Here is a 24836-nt window from a genome sequence, read left to right as displayed (position 1 = left end):
ATCGTCCAATCACAGCTCACTTATCAAACTGCACCTCGACTTAGTTTCGAGCTCCCGCTCCGTGCAACTTCCAGACTCCGAAACACCAACTTCACCTTTGCTAGAACGGATCTCGTTAATATTTGAACGACAGCAATATGGGCGGCGGTGGCAAGATTCCCTACCCAAAACACGTCTGGTCCCCGGCTGGTGGTTGGTACGCACAACCGCATAACTGGAAATCCAACACCGTTATCATGGGCGCCGTGATCGCAGCCTGTACACTGTTTGCATGGAGAGTCTCGGGTATCACGGAGCATAGGCATAAGATGCCGGAGAAAGGTGCATTCTTTCCTAGCCGATAGTGAGTGCTTTCCCCCTCAGGCTTGCAGCCAGCCAGAAAGGAACGTGGATGAAGAATGTGAGGACTTGATATGGGGTTCGGGACGGTGCGAGAAGAACAGGTTCGGGGACCCCTCCCGAAAAAGGGGAGGAAGAAAAAGAAAAAGCAAAACGAATTTGGATCGATGAGAAAAGGGGATTGACTGACGTGATGCCGGTGTAGTTTCAGCAGGCAGATAATCGAGCATGAGAAGGGCCAATAAGCTAAGCTGCACCGGCCAACCCAAACCTGATTGTCTTAGCTGCTATGGAAAATGGTCCACCACGATCAACCACTTCGAGAACAGCAACAGTCAATCAATCGGACCCAGCGATCGAATGAAAGGGTGTCCTACACCTGAATACATCCCTACCCAAACCAAGCATCAAACCAAAACCGGACAGATATCCTTGACCTGACAACCTGTGACTTTCACGCCATTAAGAGAAACTGCGAGAGGGGCAAGAGCATGGACCATTCACAGCATATATTGGGTGTCTGGAGATTCAGAGCATTTAAAAATGGGGATCGGACGAGATGGTGAGAAGTCGTGCCCAGTGTCAGAAAGAAAGGATGGCGGCATTCTCCACTGAGCTTGAGATTGAGCTGCTGCTGAAATAGATTCAAATGATTGAAACATATTCCGCAGCCATTGCTATCATTATCTTGCGGGAATATATAAACGAACTCCATGCTTTCGAATCTGGACTTTGGATCAAGGAATCGAAGAAGACATTGTTTGCTTCTCATCAAATTGGCTACCTATATACACACTCTCCCTCTCAACATATTTCCAAAACCGCTCTTGATATCCCTCTCCATTCCACACTTCCTCATCTGTATCGTTATCCTCGCCCTCGCCTGTCGGTGTCGACGTCGAACTCAGCACAGGCATACCCGTCTGCTCTATTGCATAACCCGCCGCGACCGTCGCATGTATCAGTGCAAAGAGAAGTCTTCTCTGCTGAGAAAGCCCAGAGTCCGGGACCTTGGATACTGCCAAACGGGTCTCGATCTCGCTTGGACTCGGGCACATAGTCCCCGTCATCCCAATCGCCAATGCGCCGAGAAACGTATTTCCTCCGCCGGTCGGATCGACGACGCGTTTACTGTCCCGATGGTATGCGCGTAAATGAAGCGGTCGCCGTATGTCCGCACCTGTTCCTAGGTACGTCGTACATCCCTGTGCGCCTTCGCGGATCACTAGAGCAACATCCCCCAGATACCCCGGCTGAGCCAATGACTGGCCTTGGGCACCAAAGAACGTGGCCACCATGTCTTCCCTTGTCACACACTTCGGATTCGAGGTAAATAGCGCTGCAAATTCCTCTGCGTTCGGACTCACCACGTCGACGTGCCGCGCTGCGTCGCGGAGCCTAGTGAACTCCTCGGGTGTGCATAGGTCAGGAACAGGTTCCCAAATGAAGTATGGTCGAACTCGCAATGACTCATCACTGGTGTTCTGGTTCGTGTTCATCTTTGCGACAAGCATTCGTCGCCGCTCCATAATTCCATTGACCAACGCCATACACCGTGTCGGCGAGCACACCATGTGAAATGACCGTGCCAGCACTTGTTCATCGGCGAGTGAATGCTCGTCCAGTCTTCGCTTGGGCGTGAGGTACTTGAATGCTTTGTACCCCCAATAAATCCATCAGCAAATGAACAGCTTCATTTTCAAAGTTCGTTCAGCGTCACCCGGCCAACAAGATGTAGACGTAAACCTAATGTAGACAATCGACAAGAAAAAATATGGAATGGTCAGAGCAAGGTTAGGTATGGGATACGATCTCTTTGCTCCATTTCAAATGTACGTACCGCGAAATTCCCCCGGTCCATATCCATTCCACCCTGTCGTCGTCAATCGCGTGCGGTCTGTGCGGAAAACACAACTTGTCTTCCATGTCTCGATCAACTTGCGGAATTCCGGTGGAAAGTCCGAGCCCATATCTACGATCCAGCTAACGAGTTTGGCATGCTGGATGCCAGCAGCGAGCCGGGCGCCGAGCGCTGCGAACGTCCCCGCGCCGCCGACTATGTTTTCCTTGTCTTTAGACGTGCCGTCGAGGTATTCAATTTTATCTGCTCCCGTCGTCAATCGGTGGGCACCACCGGTCGGTGTTTGGAGGCTTCCCGGTAGGAGAGGGATTGCCGACGTACCGATAATGAACATGCCGAGAGTAACGAATGCAAGCGTTTCATTATCATGGGCGTCTTTCATGTTCGGAGGACTGATATTTACAAAGATTAATGTTGATTTTTAGAAAGTGCGATGTGGAAGACTAGGAGATGAAAAGGGAAAGGAGTAAATCACAATGAGATTTCAGCCTTGTCGGAAAATCTCAATGTTCAGCCTGACACGTGATGAAATTCGATTTCAGTCAAGCCGATAGTGCTTGGTTGGTTTGGATCCCGTGGCATCTGTGGCCCGGAGAACGAGAAATTGTAAAGTTTCCAAGTAGTCATGTAAGTTAGGTATATTGTACAGAAAAACCGCATCATCCATCGTAACTACTAGTATTAATGCATCCATCATTTTTCATCACGTCACATTCAAAGCATCAGCCCCCAATCCCAGTCCTGGACACCCGTCCCAATCTCCGTTCCATCATTGCTGAAAATACCCGTGCCTCCACGACCATCACCCGATCTACCCATGCCCGCCATGGCAGCATTACTTAATCGGTCACAGTAGATATCATAACCGTCGATCGCGGTATCAATTTCCGTCATCCAAGGATCGATGCCGGAGCCGGATCCCGCGGATTCAGATGTTGAGCAGGGGAAGGCATTGTTGCTAAATCGGCCATCGTTGGGGAATGCAGAGGCAGTCCAGTTCTCCTGCCGAGAAGGATGTTGAGCTTGAGACAGTGAGTGAGATCGAAGATGGGAGTGGAGACCTTCGCCACAGAGGCGGTGAATGATGTCTCTGCACTTGGGCGCGCTGGGGTTGAGGTTGTCCATGGCATTGATTATGCTTAGGGCCGTGAAGATTTGGGATCGCCACGAATCTGAATCGGGGTGTGTCGGATTGCGGCGAAGACAGTGGATTGGGATTAAGGCGGCCTGCAGGAGGAAGTATCTGGTACAACAGAAGAGAGATTAGTATTCATGTAGGTATCAGGATTCGTCACGAACAAGCCCACACTCGGAATGCGAAGAGGATAAAAGGGGCAGAATGGATACTTACAAAACATACCAGGCGGCCAACCTGGTGTGAGTTCCCGACGACCAAAATCGAAAGATGACCGATATACATTCTTCGGCCGCTTTGAAGCATCGATTTGTAGCGATAGTCTCGGCAGTCGACGCCTGCGAGGGAGAAGCAGGAGATTTACCGGCGCCGAAACCGTTTTGTGCCCACTGGATCAAGAAAGGGCGGTACATGACGATTCGCATAAGGCGGAATCGCCAACGACCAATCGAATGTCCAAGTAAGAATTCTCTCGAACGTGGCAAGTCATCGTCGCCGAAGTAGGGTGGAAGACTCTTCAACCAACCCTCTATCAGTTCGTCGTCGAGTGATATCAGTTCCGCTGCGGAGGGGACCGGGTTGGAGATGAGTCGGTTGTAGATTCGCATGGTGCGGAGATGATATTGGGATTGGGTGCGGATGTAGGTGTAGATTGTGGTTTCGTTTACTTCGGCTGGAAAGGAGGTAGAATTGGGTTTGAGATCCTGTTGGTAACATCATGTCAACATTGCTGCTGGACAAGGGCGAAGGAGAGTCATCCGGTATCAACCAACCTTTTCGTGGATATTCATCGGAAAAGCCGTCTCGACACCCACTTGCGGCCAATTCAAAGGCCGACCATATGTTACTGTGGCGCCAACGTCCAAAACGCACAGAGACCACCATACTCTTCTGCGTATCTCCTTTTTGAACGGGGCAGTCTTCCAACCATGGAACTCTTTATGTAACCCCAGAGAGATAGCCAGTCGCAAAGCGATACCCCCATAGTTGTAACCGCTATTTGGTCGGTTTCTCTTTTGCAAATAGTTTGCAGCCATTGCAAATGCCTGGACCAGACTGAGACTGCCTGTTTCGAGTGACCCGATGGGTAAATTAGCTTTGACGGCGTTGAAGAGCGTTGCGTGGGTGTCATCGGAGCAAGTGGAAGATACGAATGAGCCCAGTGCCGCAACGAGGTTGGCTAAAATGTGCCATGTACTCCCACCGGGTCGACCGTTTAGCTTGGAGTATTGTTCGCGAAATGAAGGTTCATGAAGGATCGGAAAGGTGGGATGATATAGCGCAAAATAGGCGTCGATGAGCGTATCGACAACCGCTCGAGTAAGTAAAGGTTGTGTTCGAAGCCATGGCGAAGGCGATGAATAGTCATTTGGGCGATGTTTGAAGAGTTGTTCCCAACTGGTACGCTGTTCTTGTTTCATTTCATTCTTGTCGTCTGCTCCGTCGTTGGTCGTACCCATCCAAATCACACGGAGAAGCGCAGCGCCAGAAACAGAACCGAGAAAGCCGGTATTGGAATCATCGGCGGTTAATGTCGCCATACCATCTGTGATCTTGGGAATGTCGGCTTCTACACCGCTTTCAAAGGCCGCAGAACCACCTCCTGGATCTGCGAGAGTCCAGGAAGATTCTCTTTCGTCCCATTCAAAATCATCATCGGCGGAAGGAAGATTTTCAAAAGGAAGAGGGCCATTGTCTGGCGCATTGAATCGCGACGTGGGCGACTCGACAAGACCGAAATCAAACTTTTGGTCTTGTTCTGCACCGGTGGTGGAAAAGGATTCGTTCCGGCGCTGCGCGCTGAGAGAGCCACCGGTAGACAATGATGGATCTCCTGTCGCTGATGGGCCAGGAGCATTGGGCGCTTGCGTTCGGAAGCCAGAACTATGGGGTAGCTTGGGGTTGACATCGGCCCCGTTGGAAACACCGTGAGCTAGCATTTGCGATAGCTCGGCATCGGTGAAAAATGTTCTCAGTAAAGCTTCCGCTTTCTCCAGACGTTCCTCTACTTCAGTGAGATGTCTATCTCGAGGGTTAGTTTCAAAAGTCGCGCGTTAAATGTCGCAGGAAGATACTCACTTCCTTGTCAAGGACGATCTGCTATGTTTGTCATAGAGACAATGTCGATTGTATCGCTGACAGACTGAGCACACGGGCATTTTGCCATCGCACTTTCCCTTTCGTCGACGACATTCCCGACATGATTGGCCAGCATTCGATGAAGAGCGATCAGTCTTTGGAGCTTCAGCCATTTTGGATGGACAATGAGAGTGGAACCCGAACCAAAGAGATCTTGCACGGAAAGCCAAATTGGAGAGGAATAGAATCAAAGGTGGACTCTGACCTTGTTTGTAACTGATGAACGTCTCGTGGCCCCCCACCCACCCGCGAAAAGCCCCGCAAATGTCTGCGTCAACTCCGGAAGATCCAAGTGGTAGTTAATTGGGTACAGGCCAGTCCAGTTGATCGAGCCTAACGAAACCTTGAACACGGTGAGGCAGGCCCTCCAGGTTCCGCGATTTGTTGGCAATACCGGGAACCAAACCGCTCACCCGGTAGATGCACGGGGACAGAGAACCTCACTATGCAACCTCTAAACTCGTCTCGGCTGAATTGTGTGGGGGTGCCGGACGGGAGGCCGCCAGGGGGACAGGGGGAGAGGGAGACAGGGCGACTGTCAACTTCTTCAACAACCGGCGAATCTCCCTCAAAGGTCAGGCGATATTCAGCCTTGCTCACTGTCAAAATGTATTTAAACATCAAGATGAAGTCGAGATATGGTGGTGGTGTTCAGAAAGCCCTACTGACGGACAGTTCATTATTTCTGAAGCAGTTGAGACCTTTGCATAAGAATCATGGGTTCTGTGGGGCCGCTTCAATCATTGGAAATTACCAAGGTAGGTCCTCCAAAACCAAGATGTACATTTGAAAGTCGCTGAAAAGGTCGTCATCGCTAGATTGGTGTCATTGGCACTGGGGTGATGGGTAGCATGTTGTCTCTTTTGTTCGCTGAACATGCTGGAGTTGATGTATCCATATACGACCGCTCAGAAACGAGCATGCAGCTCGCAGTCGAAAAGGCCAACAAGGCAGGATTGGGGGACAGAGTACATGCGTGTAAGGATTATGAGACATTGTGTCAAAGCTTGGGCTCCCCCAAAATCTTCCTGTTCAGCCTTCCTCACGGTCCTCCTGGAGATCGTGTTGTACGGACACTGGAACCCTATCTCAGAAAAGGGGATGTGGTGATTGATGGATCCAACGAGAACTTTCATGTAACGCAGAAGCGCCAGGCATTCCTCCAACCCAGAGGCGTGTCCTATATTGGAATGGGAGTTTCAGGGGGGTTCAATGGTGCTCGTCATGGACCATCTCTGATGCCCAGTGGAGATGAATGGGCACTCGATCGACTGATGCCATTGTTGACCAAAATTGCCGCCAAAGATGAACTCGGAAGACCCTGTGTCACCAAAATTGGTACCGGAGGAAGCGGTCATTATGTTAAAATGATCCATAATGGGATTGAACATGGAGTCATGTCGGTCCTATGTGAGGCATGGGAGATCATGGACTCGTGTTTGAGGATGACTGGCGACGAGATTGGAGACGTTTTCGAGAGCTGGAATGAGAAAGGAGAGTTGGTAAGTCAACTGATCGCTCCTTCCCTTGGCCACACTTCCTGAAAAACGTGCCAGAGAAACAATTTCCTCGTTGCTATCAGTGGACCGATCTGCCGTACGAGGAACGAAGACGGAAATGGTTTTCTGCTTCATGATATCGGAGATGCCGTGGTCCAGGATGCCAATGATTCTGAGGGAACAGGAGTGTGGGCGAACCTGGAAGCTGTATCTTCCCATGTCCCTGCTCCGAGTCTCACTGCGGCGCATTATTTGCGGCTGGCATCTGCTAATGTTGGGCAAAGACGGCAAGTCGGAAACTCTCTAGGTGCCGTGTCGCCGGGGAAAATCATCCTGGATAGGAACCAGAGGCAAAGCTTCCTGGAAGACCTCCGGAAGGCTGTCTACGCCACTGTTCTTCTCTGCTTCATCCAAGGCCTGGACCTATTGCGGCAGGCATCAGAGCGGCAGGGCTGGGGGATCGATCTGGAGCAAGTTGTTCGAATCTGGAGAGCGGGATGCATTATCAAATCTGACGACATCACCGATCTATTCGAACGACACTACGCGAGAAGCCCGGGTCAACATCCCTTATTGGGAACGGAAATATGCAGTGAACTCCGGCGATGCTGGCCATCTCTCAAAACTGTCGTCCTCAAAGGTCTGGAAGTGGATGCTCATTTACCAGCTCTTGGTGCCAGTTTAGAATATCTGAAGTATTCCGGATCCACCAACCTTCCGACCAGTTTCATGGAAGCACAACTAGATGCCTTCGGGGCTCACGGGTATGAGCTGAAAGGAGAGCAGAACGGGTACATGGCCAAGGGCAAACACCACAGCCACTGGTCACAATGATTTCTCTTCTCTCGTCTAGAATTGTGCAGAATACCAGGCAATGCGTCAAGCCTATTACCTCAGCAACTGTCATCCAGTTTTCACTCTGAGAACGACCTTCTCGAAATGACCTCCCACAAACACGTTCTGAAAAGCGTCCTTTGCCTCGTCGAATGGAAAAAACTTTATCTGCACCCGGCTTGGTTTGGTGACCCTCATAGAAACAAATCATCTCCTCGGATCGGTCTCTTGGGCTATTGGTGAGTCCTTTCAATGTGACATTTCTCCTGAGAGCTAGAACATTCGCACTGAGGCGCTTCTCCTGGTTTGTTTCCCTTTTCTAGATAGATCGCCGATATAGTTTGATCAGCCCTTCTAAAAGCTATTCAGTCGAAAGACTTCCACAAGGATTGGGCACCGCCATCGTCGAGAATGATAGTGGCGCCATTGTGATTGGTAAGTGGCATGACAGTCTCTTGCCAATTGGGATTGGTTCGATAGTTTGCGTGGGCCCCAAAGATTTGCGCGCGTGAGATCAGCATCGGAGGACGTTATGATTGCTACATTCCTCTAGCTAGTAATATGTCGACACTATGCCTCAGCATTTCCAGCATGTGCAAATTGTAATCCGCTGATCGAGACCCTCCTTGTTCCTTATAGCAAGACAGTTTCCTTTTTTCCACTGGACTGGTTCGGGGATCTTATCCCATTGATGGCTACCCACGCCGTAACTCCCGCGATAAGACAAAGTAGATGTCTCCTCATCATTCAGATACTCAGGCGCCTTGACCAAGTCCGTACGACATATCTTTTTGAGCAATTTGCCCTGTAAGGCGGATTTGATGGAAGATAGAAAGGACACGATCTCCGACATCCCAGGGACACTTCTTCGTACCTTCGCTCGTGTCGACAATACTGGGCAAGAAACGACTCGTTGGAAAAGCGTTGATGGTCTTGTGATGGTAATAGAAGAACCATAACGACTAGAAAGAGCGTCCAGACTATGTGTTAAACTAGGTAGCGAGTAAAGACCCCTCCAACAGTTCAGGGCACCTTACCTTCAAGTATCTCGATAATTGCGCGAGACTGTATGAATCTCAACCAATGCTTCATCCTTGCTTGGCGTAGCCATGACTGCCGTGGACTTTGCGAGTTCTTCAGGGTTATTTCAGGCTGTCTGCTATCGCATCACTTCTCTGGATGTGGCTCATTTTCTATTTGACAGCAAGGAGGTATGGGACGAAAACCGATCAGTATCAAGAGACGGAATCTGCCTTCCAAGGATATATGTTCACCTGTGGCGCAGTGCATGGAAGCAATGTATGAGGAGAAAGACCTCATACAGGAAGCTGAGGACATCTCCGGCAGCTCACCTTGTGGTTTACTCATGACGAATTTGGCGTAATACGATCGTGTGAGAAGTAATGCTGTATGTTCCTCTGAAGTCACTACTTCACAGCATTTGCGAGTCGAATGCAATCTTGGCATTTTGAGGCTGTTTCCCTGGGCTTCTTCTACTGCCGAATTGGGACATTGAAGCACGTAAGATTCTTGAAACTCATCTTTGGAAAAATCAGCCTTTCAAAATGGCTTCCCAGGGCAATATGCACAATTTTACCACTCTGATCAAAAGGTCCGTCCTCGCCGTCTTTCAAACTCTCTCCCAACTTAGTCCCGTCGCAATGGGCGCCTGTCACATCTGCTTCAAGCCTGCTAATTGCTCTGCCTGAGTAGACTCGAAGCCGCTACTTCACGGCTTGAGGATATTGCCACTTCTATAGACGGCCCTGGAGTGACTACTAATGGAGTGGCGGCGGCGGCGGCGGCGACTCCAACCATTCTCGCTCAAACCCCTGAACAGGCTGCTCCTCCTCCAGAGCCTTTACCCAGGTCCGTGGAAGCCTTCGACCAGATCATTGAGGAAGATATCGTGGCTTTCACAGAAGCTAGTGGGAAGATTGGTGGTCTGGTAGAAGAACAGGTTTGGTCGACATGAGCTTGTCTCAATACCTCACTAAGACATTGCAGGCCAAAGCCGTCAAAGAAGCATTCGAGGCCGAACGCACTTATCTCCTCGTGGCCTCAAAGGCCAGAAAGCCCGATCCGCAGCCTCCGGAGTTGATGACAGAGCTACACCGGCATACCTCGGCCGTGGATGAAATCCGAGAAGCCAATCGTCCCTCTCCCTTCTTCACGCACCTTAGCGCCGTCTCAGAAGGCATTGTCGCTCTCGGCTGGATTGTTGAGAAGAGACCGGCAGAGTTTGTAACCGATACCCTCGGAGGTGCTCAATATTATGGGAACAAGATCCTGAAAGAGTATAAGGACAAGTATGTGCCGTTGGACGACCTTACGACCGTTCGAGGACTGACCGTGGATCAGGGACAAGTCACATATCGAATACATCCAGGCCTACTACAAGATATTCCGGTCACTGGTTGCTTATGTCAAAGAATACTTCCCGACTGGTCTCACATGGAACACCAAAGATGGAATCGATGCTCTCGAGGCTCTGAATCAAATACAAGCTGGTGTAGCGACTCCCAAAGCCCCCGGGGTAGGTGTCGGTCCTGCTCCTCCGCCGCCACCACCTCCTTTGCCGAAGTTCGATGATGACGGACCGCCTGCTCCTCCTCTACCACCATCGGGTGGTGCTGCACCGGGTGGAGACATGTCTGCGGTATTCAATCAACTAAATCAAGGCTCTGCTATCACTGCGGGATTGCGAAAAGTCGACAAGTCGGAAATGACACACAAGAATCCCTCTCTGAGAGCTAGCTCCACAGTACCGGCACGATCAGGTTCTCAAACTTCGGTTACATCTTCTGGACGAGGCAAATCTCCACTGCCCAACAAGAAACCGGAAAGCATGAGGTCTAAGAAACCCGGGAGGAAAGAACTTGACGGAAACAAGTGGATCGTTGAGAACTTTGAAAACACACAATCCGAAGTCATTGAGATTCCAGCCGAGCTCAACCACAGTATTTTGATTTCGAAATGCAACAAATGCATCTTGAAGGTCAACGGAAAGGCTAATGCGATATCCATCGATAATTGTACCGGTCTGTCAATTCTGATTGATTCTTTGGTCTCGAGCTTGGACGTCATCAAAGCGCCCAAGTTTCAAGTTCAAGTTGATGGTGTGGTGCCGACAATTCTCCTGGATCAAGTCGATGGTGCTCAAATATACCTGTCAAATGAGAGCCTGGGCACTGAAATTTTCACGAGCAAATGCAGCGCTATCAATGTTGTATTGCCCCCTAAAGACGACTCGGACGAAGACAGCAAAGAATTGCCTTTCCCTGAACAAATAAGGAGTGTGGTCAAGAATGGAGCCCTGGTGAGCGAGATTGTGGAACATGCCGGTTAGCGACTGCATATCTTTGGTCTTCGGAAGTTGTATCATTAGCGACTGGATTTGAGTTGTGGCGAATAGGTTGCTTGCATGCGGAAGAGTCGGGGACTTTTGGAGGTGTTCGCCTACCAAAGAGGCTTTGTCGTATCTGCTAAGGCGCTTTCGGTCAAAGTTTTCAGAGACATTACCGCATGGGTGATTGCGCTAGACTTTGGATGGTGATGCTTTGATCTGGAGCAGCGAATACCGTGTGGAGGAAAAATGAAATGGTTCGATTCTGGATATCTCGTGGATGGCCGACTGTCTAGTTTTCGCGCCGTGGTCAAGTTGCCATACATTCCAGTCCAATCTATGGACAATCCAGCTTCTGCTTGTTTCAAGTGAACATATCATTCTGAGGACAGGGCAAGACGGCTCTCTCCCCTTTATGCGGTGTAACCTTGTGATACATTACTATATACGATCCGATCTCGTCTTTGCGATCAATTTCCTTGTCTTCTGTGCAGAGCGCCACTTTACTGACTACACAGGTCTTCCGTATCATATCGTTTCATGCCGTTTCAGCAGCTCTAGCCAATTCGATCTACGATCACATCTTGTCGTAGTGTAAATGTCAGATCTTGGGTACCCTGAAGTGCAAGCTCACAACTCCTTTTGTCAACGAAAGCAGAGACATGATTCTCCTCCAGACACGAGATGTGAACCCAAAAGATAACTCGGATTAAACCGCGATGCGGGCACAAGATCGAGAATTCAGGGCTCAAGACACGTTGTTCATGGTGATGCGGACGTGAGCATGGGAGTGGTTAATAACCGTAGTACCGACTGAGCTCTTGCTGGAGCCGCTAGAAAGGGAGCGCTCTAAGTACTAGGGATTTGCAGCAATATGCTGTATCAGCCCATCCTCTTACGGGGATGCTTGCTGCTTCCGCCAATCACGGCAAACCATTTTATGGGATTCATACAATCTTCTGTTTATTGCTTCGCTGCTCCGAGTTTCCCTCCCGCCAAATCTCTTTGACCCTCCTGTCGATCTGTGGAGCTCGGTCTAGGTCTTCTTTACTTGCACCACAATCTTAGATTCCTAACGTGGGGCGCCATCGGCCACGACAAGCATCGTACTCGAATCCCCCGAGACTCCGGGCGATGAACAAGTACCGTGTATGATGAGTTTGAACGACATTGCCCCTGGCCTCACGTCTATAGCTTTCTTTCTTCGCCTCCCGGACCTGGACTTAGGACAATACCTATCAGGAGGAGACTTGGAACATCGGCATCGAGCTCGCCAGTAAGCCTTGGAACTTTCTGGGTTTGAGGCCGAGCCTTACGTTCTGCGGTAATGAAAGAGTTGACCGAAGCTATTGCGTGGTTGGGATCTCTAGGGCTTGCGCCTGGTGATATTCGACTTGCAAATGATCTTTTCGATGCGGAGGATTACCTGACGTTGACCGACTTTGACAATCCCATGCGTGGCCTTTGGTGAAAGCGTTGAAGTGGAGACAGTCTCCTATGCCCGACTCTTCGGTGACGAAGCTGGCCCAGATCTTCGAGGCTCCTTCGGATTACTAGATCCTCGTATTGAACAGTCCGTGGTTGGTTCAGTTTTCTGCTATCGGACTCGCGTGTAGCAAATCCTAGTGGCTCGTAACGATCACAGCTCAATTACATTGATGTGTTCCAGAGATTCGAGTTTCCGCTCCTAGATCTCAAAGACGAGAAGGACCAGATTATCCACAAAACGCTATTACGGTGAATACGATTTTATCAAAGACATTACAGCGGCGGTGAACTCGCTACCAGGTCAAAATGGAGATATCTACCGGGGATTAGCTCCTGAATCGTGCAGGCAACTTGTGGCAAATCATTTTACAATGACTCCCTTAGTCGCTCAAACGGAACAGAAGCACTTGAATGGATGTGCCGAGAAGAGCATTGCCTCAATTGGAACCTGTTCCTCGCTCTTCAGGTGACATTGTGATATGCTGGGCCAGCTATTCTGAGTTGAAAACCTGAAGACCCGAAAACCTGTCAGTTGAATCCATCTTTATTCCCAGCAAACGATATCCTCATGAGAAAACAATCGATGTTTTTAGAGATCTGAAGATAACTAGTCATGTTGGAGTTCAGCGCCTCAACTTCCAAACTCCGCTGCAGCCTTGTGAGTCCTCTTCGCATGTGATTGGTAGACTGGAGCTGGCACATCTGCTCGTACGGCATGTCATCGCTCCAACGTTCACCCTAAGAGAGTCTTCCTTGCACTTCACTTCTAGTCACATCAATTTGGAGTTGTTTCGTCTCCGTGATGCCCTTGTAGTCCTCGAGAAAGGAAAAAGACCGGGGGCAGACGATAAAGCATAAATTGATCAGCAAAAGAGAATCATGACTTCAAAATCGGGTGGCAAAACGATCAAAGCCCGTAACCTCATCCTCTTAGACACCTCGTCTCAAGGCAACCCCCCCTCCCCCAAACAACATCACCGACGTGCCCCCACACAGTGGCGACCCCACCACAAACCGCCCCCCGCGAAATTGATCCGCCCAACTTACATACTTCATGGAGCAAGTACTCGGGGAGCATGCTCGGGGGATCCGCGATATGTACGCCTGTCAATCTGCCAGGAAGAAAAGTATCCGATATCTCATGGAAGGAATCGGATGGTTCGCGTTACCTAATTGTGCGGGGCTAAACGTGTATACGCCTGAGTTTTACAATCGGGCTTTCGCGTATGAAGTGACGCGGATCGGTTAAATTCACGACCACACTCATATCCACGCCCACACTCGCGCAAATGGGCATGGAGAGGATGGAGACGGAAGGACGGATGAAAGTAGAGTGTCGGGACCCGAGAATCCCGTACCAGATTTCAGACACATACATGAAGCGTGGGGAGCGATCAAGAGAGCGTGGGATACCGACGAGAAGACAGGCTGAACCTATATCCACAGCCTCGTCAGTCCAATCGCATCATGATGTCCCAATCAACCTTCCACACTACGAGACACGAATCAACCAGATGGGCGTGTACGTGGACGCGACAGATCCACGGCCTGGCGAGGAAACCCTCTTCGTCAACACGGGTATTTTGGATCTGAGCTACAACCCGACACAGGTGCTGTGGGTGGTCGATGTGTTCCTGCCTGCCACGGAGGGAGAGAGAATGGATGAGTGAATGAAGGAAAACGGACCAATGGGAAGAGGCAGCACGTCAAGGAGGAAAAGATGGGGAGAGGGACCGTAGTTGTACTGATATTAGTATAAGGGGCGTAAGAAGGCAATATTGGGTGTTTGGAGGCAACTTCGCCAGATGATGGGAACAAGTGTCTTCATTTGGCTCGGGCCGGGCCTAATCATGCATTCCAAGCCATAGTAATATAACATATGCATGGTCCATCGCACTCGAACCTCTTGGACTTGAATAACCCGCGTTCAGACATTATACTCACGGAAATCCGGACACGGATCTTCTCTCAAAATAACGGAACTCAATCACTTCTTCTTCCAATCCCAGGTCTCCATTAACGCGAGTCGCGGATCGAATCTCGCGCCTCGAAGCCCGGTTTCCTTCCTGAACAGCGGGAATAAATTGCCACGGCCTCGTTTATCGGTCCTGAGAGGCGCAGTGAGCTTTTGGGCGTCAATGCCGAGGTCTGCGAAGATCCTGAGCGCTTCTGTCGGCGGTCGGCGTGGTGCTGTCAATGCTGCAGGTCGGAGGGCAGGAGGGGTGGAGAAAGCCACGGCCAATGATTCAGATGAGATGTCGGATATCGGATTGTTCTCTGCGTCTGTGTCTTGATTTGATGAAGGAGGATGGGATCCGGTTGGAAACTCGAGAAGGTCCGGTGAATCGAATGTCAAGCTGTTCTTTTCGTCTTTGATTTTCTTGTACGTCCACTGGGTCGACCTCTGGGGTAGGTCCATCAGACTGGGCGGAATGGTCATTGTATCCCCGGCAACACTCTGCAATACTAGACCCACTGATTCTGCCAGGTTTAGGTCTCTGTTGTCCGCAGCAAGCCGTAGGACACTCATACATATCGCCTCGTTGGGAATAATATGCATGCCTTCGACATAGCCATGCCAGACCCATTTGGTGACGTCCATATTACCATTCTCACTCGCAGTGACGAGGAGGTGAAGAAGCGTTGGACGGGGGAACAGAAAGCGAGAGTCCGACAGCCGGTACAGGAGCTGAAGGAGGGCATCGAAATCATGGCGGTCACAGACCGCGTGGATATACATAATCCATGTCCACTTCCCGATATTTCTGTTTTCTTTTTGCAGCCTCTCCAGCTGTACAGTCGCCATTTCGAGTTGGTCTTCGCGAATCATGGCTGCGATACTCAGTTCTGCGTATTCATCTGCGGAAAATGTCTGTAGTTGTGACAATCTTTGTAGGATGCTGGTTCGAAGTTGTGTGTCTGGGTGGACTGTGAGGACCTGGATTGTGGTGAGTCCAGTAGGCAATGACGGACAAATTGAATGCGTAATCCATCGTACTTACCATTAACACAGCACCACACACATGCGCTTCAATTGGAATGCCTTCTCTTTCCATTTCCTGCAAGATGACCTTGACATTATCCGCTGAACCATGCTCCGGAAAACAGTTCCCTAGAATCAAAGCCTCGTAGTGGTCGGAAGTGGGCTTGACTTTTCGATCCTGGATAAGGATTCTGAGGATATTGCGGATGGCATCTGGATGTGGCGTGTATCTTGAAACCCATCTCAACTCCTCAGTGAGAAGCTCCGTTGAGACGACATGCCTCACACGTGAAAATGGATAGGCCCGTCCAAGTTTCCTTTTTACCTCGAGGAGTTTTGGGAACCGTTTTGGTAACTTTATTTCCCTCAGATATTTTCGTCCTCGTACTGGACGCAAGTTGTCCTCCTCTTCGCCGGGGTTGACCTCCGCAGTGGCTCGGTTGAAAGTCTCGTTTGGCGTCGTTGTAGTTGCGGCTTGATCCACATTGTCCACCGTCAGTGTCTGATCAGATAGTCCGGATACCTGACCTGAGGGTTGTAAGGATATGCCATGACCCACTTTCGCTTCCGCAGGGGGTTCTGCGAGATCTAGAAATCTCGCACGGGGTACAAGAATTTGTGCACGCCTGTCCTTCGCGTCCTTTTCAATCGTGCCATCTTTTTGGTCATCTTTGCCTCCGTGGAATGTGCGCATGGACCAGGTTGGGGAACGTGATCGAAGACTGGGGAGCTTCGAGATGGGAAAGTTATGCTTCAGGCCATGTTGAAAGAAGACCCTATGCATCAGCCATACAGAGCCAAGGTCGAAGAGGAGGGGGTTTGTAGCCTGGAAGACTGCCGGTCCGGCATGCGATTCTTGTCCAAACTGCGGACTTCTCTTCAACTTTGGGCTTCAAGAGATTTGCGACTAAAGTTGAGGACCATGGGTGGCGCTAAAATTCCAACGTGCAATTCGAATTGGTCTCGGAATTGGGAGACTGATAGAAATTATCATTGGTAATAAGTGACCTTGAATGAAATTAAAGTGGTCTGACGGCTAGGATTTCGGAGATTTCTACTCGGGGTTTGGGGGGATTTGGAAATCCATTCTCGTCAGACGCCTCCTACTAGGTGCCTCTAATTTGCTGAAGCTGACCAGCTTCAATCCTATTGCTCGAGCTTTCATGTAAGATTGCCTCTTCTGGTTACATTTGTATCGAGTCGATCAACGCTCGGTATCAGGTGGGTATACAGAGCATGAAATTCATCCACCACCCGAAAACATCCAAAGAAAAACTCCTCATCGTCAAACCCGAACGTACAACAACATTCTTCCTGCCGCCAAAGCGTGTAGCATTTCAGATGATAGAATTCTGGAGTGGGGCCGGTCATCACAACAAGCTTCTCCGAGGCTTTTGACAGTCGTGGAAAACACTGAAGAAAATGGGGGACGAAGGAATGGGTCCGCTTTGATGATGAATCTGTGGCCAGATCTACCACTGCGTGCCTCTTATTCAGTTCAGGGACCACCGATCTCCCTAAAGCCGTATCAGTTTTGGATTCTAACCTTATGGCACAACATGAACTGCTCGAGGAGTTCGCTTTCGTTTAGATCATTGCCCAGCTCCCATGTCTTCATATCGCTACGATTTCACCATGAGCCATTCTAACAGGTCCGTTGATGTAGAATGTAAACCTGACGCTCAATTCAGACTCAATCGCCTTGCAGTACCACAAATACTGCCGGGATCATTTCTGAATTTCTGTTGCAGCCTACAGCTTTTGCCTAATCTCTTAACTAGAACCTCTGCTTGATTCCAGCGTCGATCTGCATCGAAATATGTTTTCGTCATTTGGGGGGTCTATCCCGCATTATTTACTTTCGACAATTTGGTTATCGCCAATGAACCTCGGTACCAACTCCACCTCCACCCTTCTGCGGCTGGTGGGCTCGGTGCTGTTGAAATCCCCTGGCCCGCTGATGTCAGCCTCGTTTGGATGCTCATCAAAGTCGAATGAGAGGGAAATCGAAAAGAAGGAAGCAAACTCATGCTTCCTCGAAGTGAACTGAGCACCTATTCAGCACCATCAGGATGGGGGGAGTCACGCCAAAGCCACCACGGTACACGACCAACCTGCTAAAAACGCCTGGCATGGCCTTTGCCGTCGATGTTGAGGACCCGAAAGGGCGGATTCAAGCGTATATCGACTCCTACCGAAATTCTGCTCTGGACTCTTATAAAGTGAGCACTGTCCCAATCCAAGATATCCTTCAAATAGTCAGCCACCACAACGGCACTGACAAGAGACTTGTCCTTCTCCATGTATAGGGCATCGACGAGAACTTCATGCGCAATCACATCCAGATAGTCTCCGCTACATCTACACCTGAAAAGACAACAGCTATCTTCACCATGAAAGCTGCGCCCGAATTCACAAATCGCATGGGCAACATGCATGGCGGGGCGATCGCGATGATCTACGATATGTGTACGACGATGACCGCGGCGCCGTTGGCTAGAAGAGATTTCTGGATTTTCGGCGGAGTCTCAAGAACGTTGGGCATCACGTTTCTCCGGCCTGTGCGTGCGGATATGGAGCTGTTGATTGAGTGTGAGGTGTTGCAGCAGGGGGAGAGGTTGGCGACGATCCGCGGGCAGATGAAGGATAAGAAAAGTGGGAGGTTACTGTCGGTCGCGGAGCATAATAAAGCGAGTATCAAGTTCATAGAGCCGAGCGCTAAGTTGTAGAATAGAAAAGAAAAGTGGAAAGGTTCAATGTGTTTTGGTTTGTTGTTATGCTCCCTGTGGGATCTTCTCTACATGACCACTTCCATCGACAAATCCTCCGGTCATCTTGAGTTGTCAACACTGTATCGTAGTTCCACCGTGTGACGCGGGAACCTCAAGGTCGGTTGACGCATCGTACACACAAGCCCGTTAAGAGCCGCCGACGTACAGCCTAGCCTCTCTGCGCGCGCAGCCCCCAGCATGGGTTAATACCGCCACGCGTCTGTGTCTTTCGGTCCTAGAGCTGGAAAGTCCAGGGAGCTCTCGAGCGCCCCCGAATAATATATGCTAGTACATCTGGACTAAGTTCCCGAGCCCGCTTAACCGACAGGCTACCGACTGGCAATCTGTGAGCGAGGTCTGGAAAAGTGACCGAGGATGCAGAGACCGGTAGACTGGAAAATGTGGCAGCAGTGCACGTCGCAGAAGTGCTTGAAAGATTTGGCAGAAGAATGAGTGGGCAAAGCGAAGCGAGCGCAGATGGTGTTTCAACAGCAACAGCAGGAGTAGCCCGGTATTCCATCGCATCTTGTTTTGCCGGGGTCTCGGTGCCGATGTATTTCTCCGGGAAATCGGCCTTCATAAGCCGCAGAGGCCCCAAAGTTCGATATGAAATGTTGTATTTCAGTTTTACATACTGACAAACTTCCAAGCCAGAATTGTAGGGAGTTTCGCCCACAGTTATATCCTTCTTTTACAATCAACGCCTCGCCCCAGATATCCAACACAAATAGAACACGGTCTCGCAAAGAAGTGGTCAGGATAACATTACACGTGAGAGGAGCGAAGGAAATTCCGTCCTTGAATATCCAACAAGCATAAACCTTGCCTCGCGTGTGACATAGATCTAGTCCTGAACATCTTTGGTGACTAGGGTCGACCTTCCTGTTTCAAAGCTCAGTCTTGGACTGCAGTCCACAACACTGCTGATGGATGTATCATCCGTATTGCTGGGCGCATAGCGAAATCCGTCGACAACCGTCAATTCTCCCTCGAGTTCCTCCTCGTACCGAGGTGGTGGCGGTACATAAGAGGGAAGAATGTCAGAAAGTCGGCTGCTCCCGACGCCTGCATCAAGCTCTGCAGGTGCATAAGCAGGACGAATTCCAGCTTGATGCGCCTGATAATCAGTGCGTGCCCGTCCTTCCTCAGCCCGGACCAGATCTCGAACCAGATCGGAAGTATTTCTCAGAGTTCGAATCTCGTTTTGCATTACAACGTCCAGAATGCCCTCTTGGTCGAGAATCATCTCTCGCTTCTCTTCATAATCGTCGGGGGACTGGCGTCGATGCCTGTTCCACCAAGTCGACCACTTATGTTTGCACGCCGCCTTTCGGTACAGTCTCCTAGTTCGACGTTCTTCTCGTCGAGCGGCACGTTCTGCTCGACGTCGGGGATCACGGAACCATGCAGTCTTGCGTCTGATTAGACGGAAGGTCAGGGTGCCGACTAAGACCAGGAGAAGGAATGAAAGCACGGCCAGCGCCAGACGGTATTCAGAGCTGCGATACGGTTCATGTCTGAACGGGGGTGGGCCGGGTCGTCCATGGGGTCGGCCATGGGGTCTGCCGTGAGGCCCCGAGGGAAAAGGGGGACCATGATGATCAGCAGGAGGGTGGTGGGGGAATCCTGGAGGCGGGCCATGTGGCCAAAATGGAGGGCGATCCGGATTTCCAAATGGACGATCATGAGCATGTCGATTGTCTTCTTTATCTTCAGTTTCGTGGGTGGGTGGTGATGGAGGAGGAGGTGGAGGAACAGGCACGGCTGATTCCTGAGGCGGTGGTGGCGGTGGTGGTGGCAGCGGCAGCGGCGATGGTACGAACTCATTGTCATGGACTTCGTCGACTTTAGGAAGAGGTTGATCTAGTTCTGAACTAGTATCAGAAATCAAAATTTTGTCCGCGTCGTCTGTGAAGCACGTGGTTTGGGCTTCGCCTGCTTTGCAGCCAGCGTCGCGGTCTGTTTTATGTGAAAAATGCAATGTGATAAGTTTGGTAATAGCTGGTACTTTGCCCATAGCAGTTTGCCAGATGCATTTCACATCAGAGCATGTTTTAAAGTCTTGCTTCAGGAGAGACATGATTCTGCCCTCAGTCTTTCGCACTTGGTCATGGAGTTCATGCATCTCCGTATTGAGAGATTCAAGCTTTAAGTATTCAATCCGAAGTCGACTGTCGATAGAGGGTTCGGGATCGGGCATGATTGGAGTGATGGACAATCTCTGATCTTCTGGAATGAGCCAGTCATCACAGATGGCCTCTTGGGAGGAGAGATGATCGAGAGGTTTGTCTTGAAGCCGCAAGACGGTGGGCTGGCCTTTCTGTTTGAATGATGTTGTGAAACCAGAGGGATCCCTGACATGATTCTGGCCGGCAATATCATCGAACCGAACGGAGATTATCGAGGCTTCTCCCCTGAGACAGGTTGACTCCCAAGACGCACGCACCTCTTTCTCGCCCAGGCCGTTAGATGGCTTTGATTTGAAGGAGATATGGCCACGAGCAACATCATTGCCTTTGGTCAAGAAGAGAGGAAGACCATTCAATCGAGGAGGGCTGCTGCTACACTCCTCATCGGCCGAATCAATTTCCAATGTGAGTTCCTATGATGAAAGTCAATGGGACCGCAGGGACGACAGAGAGGCTTTTTTTTTTAAATTGGCGCTACCCACCAGGCCATCATCAGTGCCAATAAAGCAGCCCTGGCAAGGGGCGCGAAAGTGAATGGAAACATGATCAGGGCCTTGAATTGGTCAGCCGACAGGAGGTTCGATGAGGAAGGATGTATCTCAATACCTGTTGTACCGGCAACAGTGGTGATGTTCTTGGGGGTGGAATTAAGATTTGAAGTAGAGGAAGGAATAACAGAGGCAGAAGCAAGAGACACAGAAGAAAGAAAGGCAGCGGCCTGGGCAATCGAGACTCTCATTGTGAACAAATTGAATCAATTACACCCGGTACAGTTTCAAGCCAATCGAGATGGAGCCAAGATGAAAACAGTGCATGAATAGTGGATTGTCAATGATATGACATGCCCCAATGGAGTGGAAGCAAATACAGGTGCTTTTGCCTCACGACGCCATCATCCAACAAAATGATTTCTGCCCGAGGAAGAAAGATGATGACGGTGGGATAAATCAAGGAGAAGGAGGGAAGAAGAACAGCGAGCTTTTAGCTGGAGCCTGAAGTGCGGGAACGAAGAGCGTGGTTAGCATTGACGCTAGCAATTCGGCACAGCCCACCAGGTACGTACTGGAGGTTTACGGCCGCGTCAGCAAACAATCGCCGCCAGTCACGTGCGAAACAATATTATGTCAGCGGTCGCTCTCCACGCCAAGCCGCAATATCAAACTCGTTGCCCCCCTTTCAACTACCCTCCCTGTCCATACGAAGGGCGACAAACTACAGGCCCTGCATTCGAGCAGAATACGGGTGGATACACATTCGGTATCTGTATCTGCAGGATTCGTCTCCCTGGATATCCTTGTTTCACCTTGGACATTTATCTCTATCTAAGCTTTGCCGAGTGATTTGATCAGCAAGACACGTATCATCACTCCCAAACAGACATCACCATGGTCAGTCACCCATCCCATCGGTCGTGAACCTGTCTCTGACGAGACTTCCATGTCTGCAGCTTCCCTTGGGCCTCCTAACAGCTGCCCAAGGCCATCCCATGCTTGTCGAGCTCAAAAACGGCGAAACTCTCAATGGCCACCTGGTCAATTGTGACACCTGGATGAACCTGACCCTCAAAGAAGTCGTCCAGACAAGTCCCGAAGGTGACAGGTTCTTCAGACTCGCGGAGGTCTACGTTCGAGGGAACAATGTTAGTCTCCGAGCCTTCGTTTCGTTCTGACACCAAACTGACAGGAATCCCCAAAGATCAAATATCTCCGGGTACCCGAAGAAATCATCGATCTAGCCAAAGAACAACAACAGCAAAACCAGCAAACTGGTCACGGTCATGGCCAGCGTGGCCGGGGTGGCCAAGGTCATCGGGGCGACCAGGCTGGCAGGGGAGACAGAGGTCGTGGTCAAGCCAGGGGGGGACGAGGTCGGAGCAGAGGAAGAGGTTAAAAATTGACCATACTTTTTTCGACAGAAAAGAGTCAAGTCCTATCATCGTGATCCAAGTCTAAAATATTCTTGATGGCATGACGACAGCATGCCCGAAACAATACTCCCGAAACCTGTCCAAGTTTACGGGCCACAATTCCGGCCCCGCAAAAGGTGGGTACCAGATGCGAGTTCACGCAGAAAGCAAAAAGCAAAAAAAGGGCATTACTGGCTCCCGAAGACCGAAAAAATGCTCATCATTTCACCGTCAAATTCGGGAAAATAGGGTGTGAGAACTGCTGTGGCACATTCTCACTCGAAGTCGTTCTAATTTGGACCCTGCTCCATGCACCTGGACTCCACCGCTATGCCGGTCCAGAACGACAACTGCCAGTGTGTAAACTCGGCCCCGTCAGAATTATAGAGAATTGAAGGATTCGTACGCAAAATTGTTCGTGTCGCTTCACCGTTTGGGAAGCTCGGATGCGAGACATTGCAAAACCTAGACTGAGTTAGCTAAACTCTCAGGCGCCCCCAAAGAAGGTGCTGGCTGTTGTACCTTGTCTGTGACTATACCTTGATTGTACAAGTATTTGCCCAGACCTCTCACAACCTCAATCTGTTCTTCAGGGGTAAGGCCCACGATGGCAGACTCGATGACGCTGCCCACACTCGTTTTATACACGGCGATGAAACTCTGATAGTACATGTATGCGAAGAGACCCATGATGAATTGACAGTCCATCCGATCGGTCATACCTCCGTGTCCAGGGATGCTGTCACCAAAATCTTTTATTTTGAATGTTCTCTTCAGCCCGGACGCGAAGAATCCCCCAAAGGGTGCGATCAGCGACGCGAAAGTTGCGAAAACTAAGATGTGGAATTGCATGGGTGCAATCCAGATGGTGTATTCCAGGCCAGTCCACGTGGAGAGATCGTAAGGTCGCGGGGTAAAAACGGGGTTCGGGGTGCATTCCAGTCCAGTGTAGATGTTGGCTCCCAGATCAGTGACCGGACAGATAAAGTATTTGTAGCGTATCAAGATGTTGGTCAGTCCAAATCCAAAGAATATCGTACAGACCCAAGCTCCAACGAATCCCTCGACGGTTTTCTTGGGAGAAATTTTGATGAGTTGAGTGCGTCCAAATGTGATTCCGCAGATGTAAGCAAAGATATCATTGATGATGACTAACGATGCTGGAAGAAAGAACCAGATCATGCCTTCGAACACGTTATTCATCATGAAATGTGCTTGAACCACAATCAGATAAAGGGCCATGTGCGTCCACGCGAACTGGGTAAACTGGAATCGGTAATGTCCCTTTTTCAGTGAGGCTACGAAAAATACAAAGCCTGAACGTCGGTGAGCCGTGAGCAATTGCGCGTGGTCGGGGGACACATACCGAAGATATACATCATGAAGCTGATGAAGCGATGATGTGTCGCAAAAGGGAGTAGGACCTTGTCCACCAAGAGGATATGCTTGAAATAGTAGATGACGCTCTCTCCATACAGGAAGTACATGGTGATGGCAAGGAAGTACCAGTTCAAAGACCTCGTCAGCGGCAGGTTCTTTTGCTTGGTCGGGACTTGCGCGATAGCAATAACTTCTTTGAAGGAAATCACTTGAACCGCCGTGATAATCATGAGAACATAGACATGACCAGCGAACATGGCTCCGAAAAGTCCACTGATCATGGCCAAAGTCCAGATTGTACGTGTAATAAACGTTGCCTTTTTCTTTTCGTATTCCGATGGTTCTCCAGGTTTTTCTCCTTTGACAATCGTTCCATTTCGAAGGCTATCAGCATCCTTCAAAGGACTCGGAGGCTCGGAGGCGGTGTCGCTGGCGGTAGAGGAGCTTTGTCGTCGATGATCCAGTTCGTTGCTATGGCCATTCCCGTTGCCATTCCCGTTAATGCGATGCTGGAACTTGACGGATTTCTGCCTCGGCATGATTGTCTGCGCGCGGCGCGGAAGACCCGTGAGCAGTGATCTCTCGGGGGTGCTGGATGGAAGATAAAATGGATGTTCCCCGTATCGAGGAGAGGGGACCGAAGTCGACACGTGCTGCCTGCTGGACGCCTGGCCCCAGACGCGAGATTTAGAGGCTGTAGGATCTGATGCCAGAAAATCGTTCGGAGGGTGGTCGAGTGGACGGATTTCTGTAATTTAAGACGCTGGGCCAGAGAAGAAAGCGCCAGGATGAGAGGCGATTCCTATAGAAAGAAGAGCAGGAGACAAAGAAACGTCGTTTGAACCAAAGTGTAATTGCAGGTGCAGCAATAAACCTGGACTTTGGTCAGCCAGTTGGATGGAAGGGGTGCTCAGCAATTTGCGTCATTGCCTGGCGGAACCGGTGCAAAAAGCATAAAATTGACAT

The 24836-nt window shown here is 50.1% G+C and overlaps 9 protein-coding genes across 9 annotated transcripts; 4 read left to right on the top strand and 5 right to left on the bottom strand.

Moving 5' to 3' along the window:
- Positions 1-1076: 1076 nt before the first annotated feature.
- Positions 1077-2582, bottom strand: Z518_06222 (uncharacterized protein; the record flags this gene model as incomplete). The annotated part of the gene is made up of 2 exons (XM_013417032.1): positions 1077-1993; positions 2180-2582. 2 exons carry the CDS (start codon positions 2580-2582, stop codon positions 1077-1079), a joined length of 1320 nt encoding a protein of 439 aa, XP_013272486.1.
- A 332-nt stretch (positions 2583-2914) lies between these two features.
- Positions 2915-5587, bottom strand: Z518_06221 (uncharacterized protein; the record flags this gene model as incomplete). The annotated part of the gene is made up of 4 exons (XM_013417031.1): positions 2915-3443; positions 3552-4039; positions 4109-5357; positions 5415-5587. The coding sequence occupies 4 exons, from the start codon at positions 5585-5587 to the stop codon at positions 2915-2917; spliced, it is 2439 nt and encodes an 812-aa protein (XP_013272485.1).
- A 603-nt stretch (positions 5588-6190) lies between these two features.
- Positions 6191-7807, top strand: Z518_06220 (6-phosphogluconate dehydrogenase (decarboxylating); the record flags this gene model as incomplete). Its single annotated transcript, XM_013417030.1, has 3 exons — positions 6191-6232; positions 6293-6976; positions 7031-7807. 3 exons carry the CDS (start codon positions 6191-6193, stop codon positions 7805-7807), a joined length of 1503 nt encoding a protein of 500 aa, XP_013272484.1.
- A 1565-nt stretch (positions 7808-9372) lies between these two features.
- Positions 9373-11156, top strand: Z518_06219 (uncharacterized protein; the record flags this gene model as incomplete). The annotated part of the gene is made up of 4 exons (XM_013417029.1): positions 9373-9419; positions 9518-9767; positions 9815-10116; positions 10169-11156. The coding sequence occupies 4 exons, from the start codon at positions 9373-9375 to the stop codon at positions 11154-11156; spliced, it is 1587 nt and encodes a 528-aa protein (XP_013272483.1).
- A 3472-nt stretch (positions 11157-14628) lies between these two features.
- Z518_06218 (uncharacterized protein) lies at positions 14629-16318 on the bottom strand (the record flags this gene model as incomplete). Its single annotated transcript, XM_013417028.1, has 2 exons — positions 14629-15579; positions 15644-16318. 2 exons carry the CDS (start codon positions 16316-16318, stop codon positions 14629-14631), a joined length of 1626 nt encoding a protein of 541 aa, XP_013272482.1.
- A 1438-nt stretch (positions 16319-17756) lies between these two features.
- On the top strand, positions 17757-18353 carry Z518_06217 (uncharacterized protein; the record flags this gene model as incomplete). Its single annotated transcript, XM_013417027.1, has 2 exons — positions 17757-17846; positions 17934-18353. 2 exons carry the CDS (start codon positions 17757-17759, stop codon positions 18351-18353), a joined length of 510 nt encoding a protein of 169 aa, XP_013272481.1.
- Positions 18354-19239: 886 nt separating this feature from the next.
- Z518_06216 (uncharacterized protein) lies at positions 19240-21323 on the bottom strand (the record flags this gene model as incomplete). The annotated part of the gene is made up of 2 exons (XM_013417026.1): positions 19240-20997; positions 21063-21323. 2 exons carry the CDS (start codon positions 21321-21323, stop codon positions 19240-19242), a joined length of 2019 nt encoding a protein of 672 aa, XP_013272480.1.
- Positions 21324-22070: 747 nt separating this feature from the next.
- Z518_06215 (uncharacterized protein) lies at positions 22071-22474 on the top strand (the record flags this gene model as incomplete). Its single annotated transcript, XM_013417025.1, has 2 exons — positions 22071-22223; positions 22268-22474. 2 exons carry the CDS (start codon positions 22071-22073, stop codon positions 22472-22474), a joined length of 360 nt encoding a protein of 119 aa, XP_013272479.1.
- Positions 22475-22916: 442 nt separating this feature from the next.
- Z518_06214 (uncharacterized protein) lies at positions 22917-24409 on the bottom strand (the record flags this gene model as incomplete). The annotated part of the gene is made up of 3 exons (XM_013417024.1): positions 22917-22955; positions 23013-23806; positions 23857-24409. 3 exons carry the CDS (start codon positions 24407-24409, stop codon positions 22917-22919), a joined length of 1386 nt encoding a protein of 461 aa, XP_013272478.1.
- Positions 24410-24836: the final 427 nt, after the last annotated feature.

This window comes from Rhinocladiella mackenziei (genome assembly GCF_000835555.1).
Source record: "Rhinocladiella mackenziei CBS 650.93 unplaced genomic scaffold supercont1.4, whole genome shotgun sequence".
Classification (NCBI taxonomy): domain Eukaryota; kingdom Fungi; phylum Ascomycota; class Eurotiomycetes; order Chaetothyriales; family Herpotrichiellaceae; genus Rhinocladiella; species Rhinocladiella mackenziei.
Note: the sequence above shows the minus strand (reverse complement) of the source record. Positions and strands in the feature narration are given on the sequence as shown.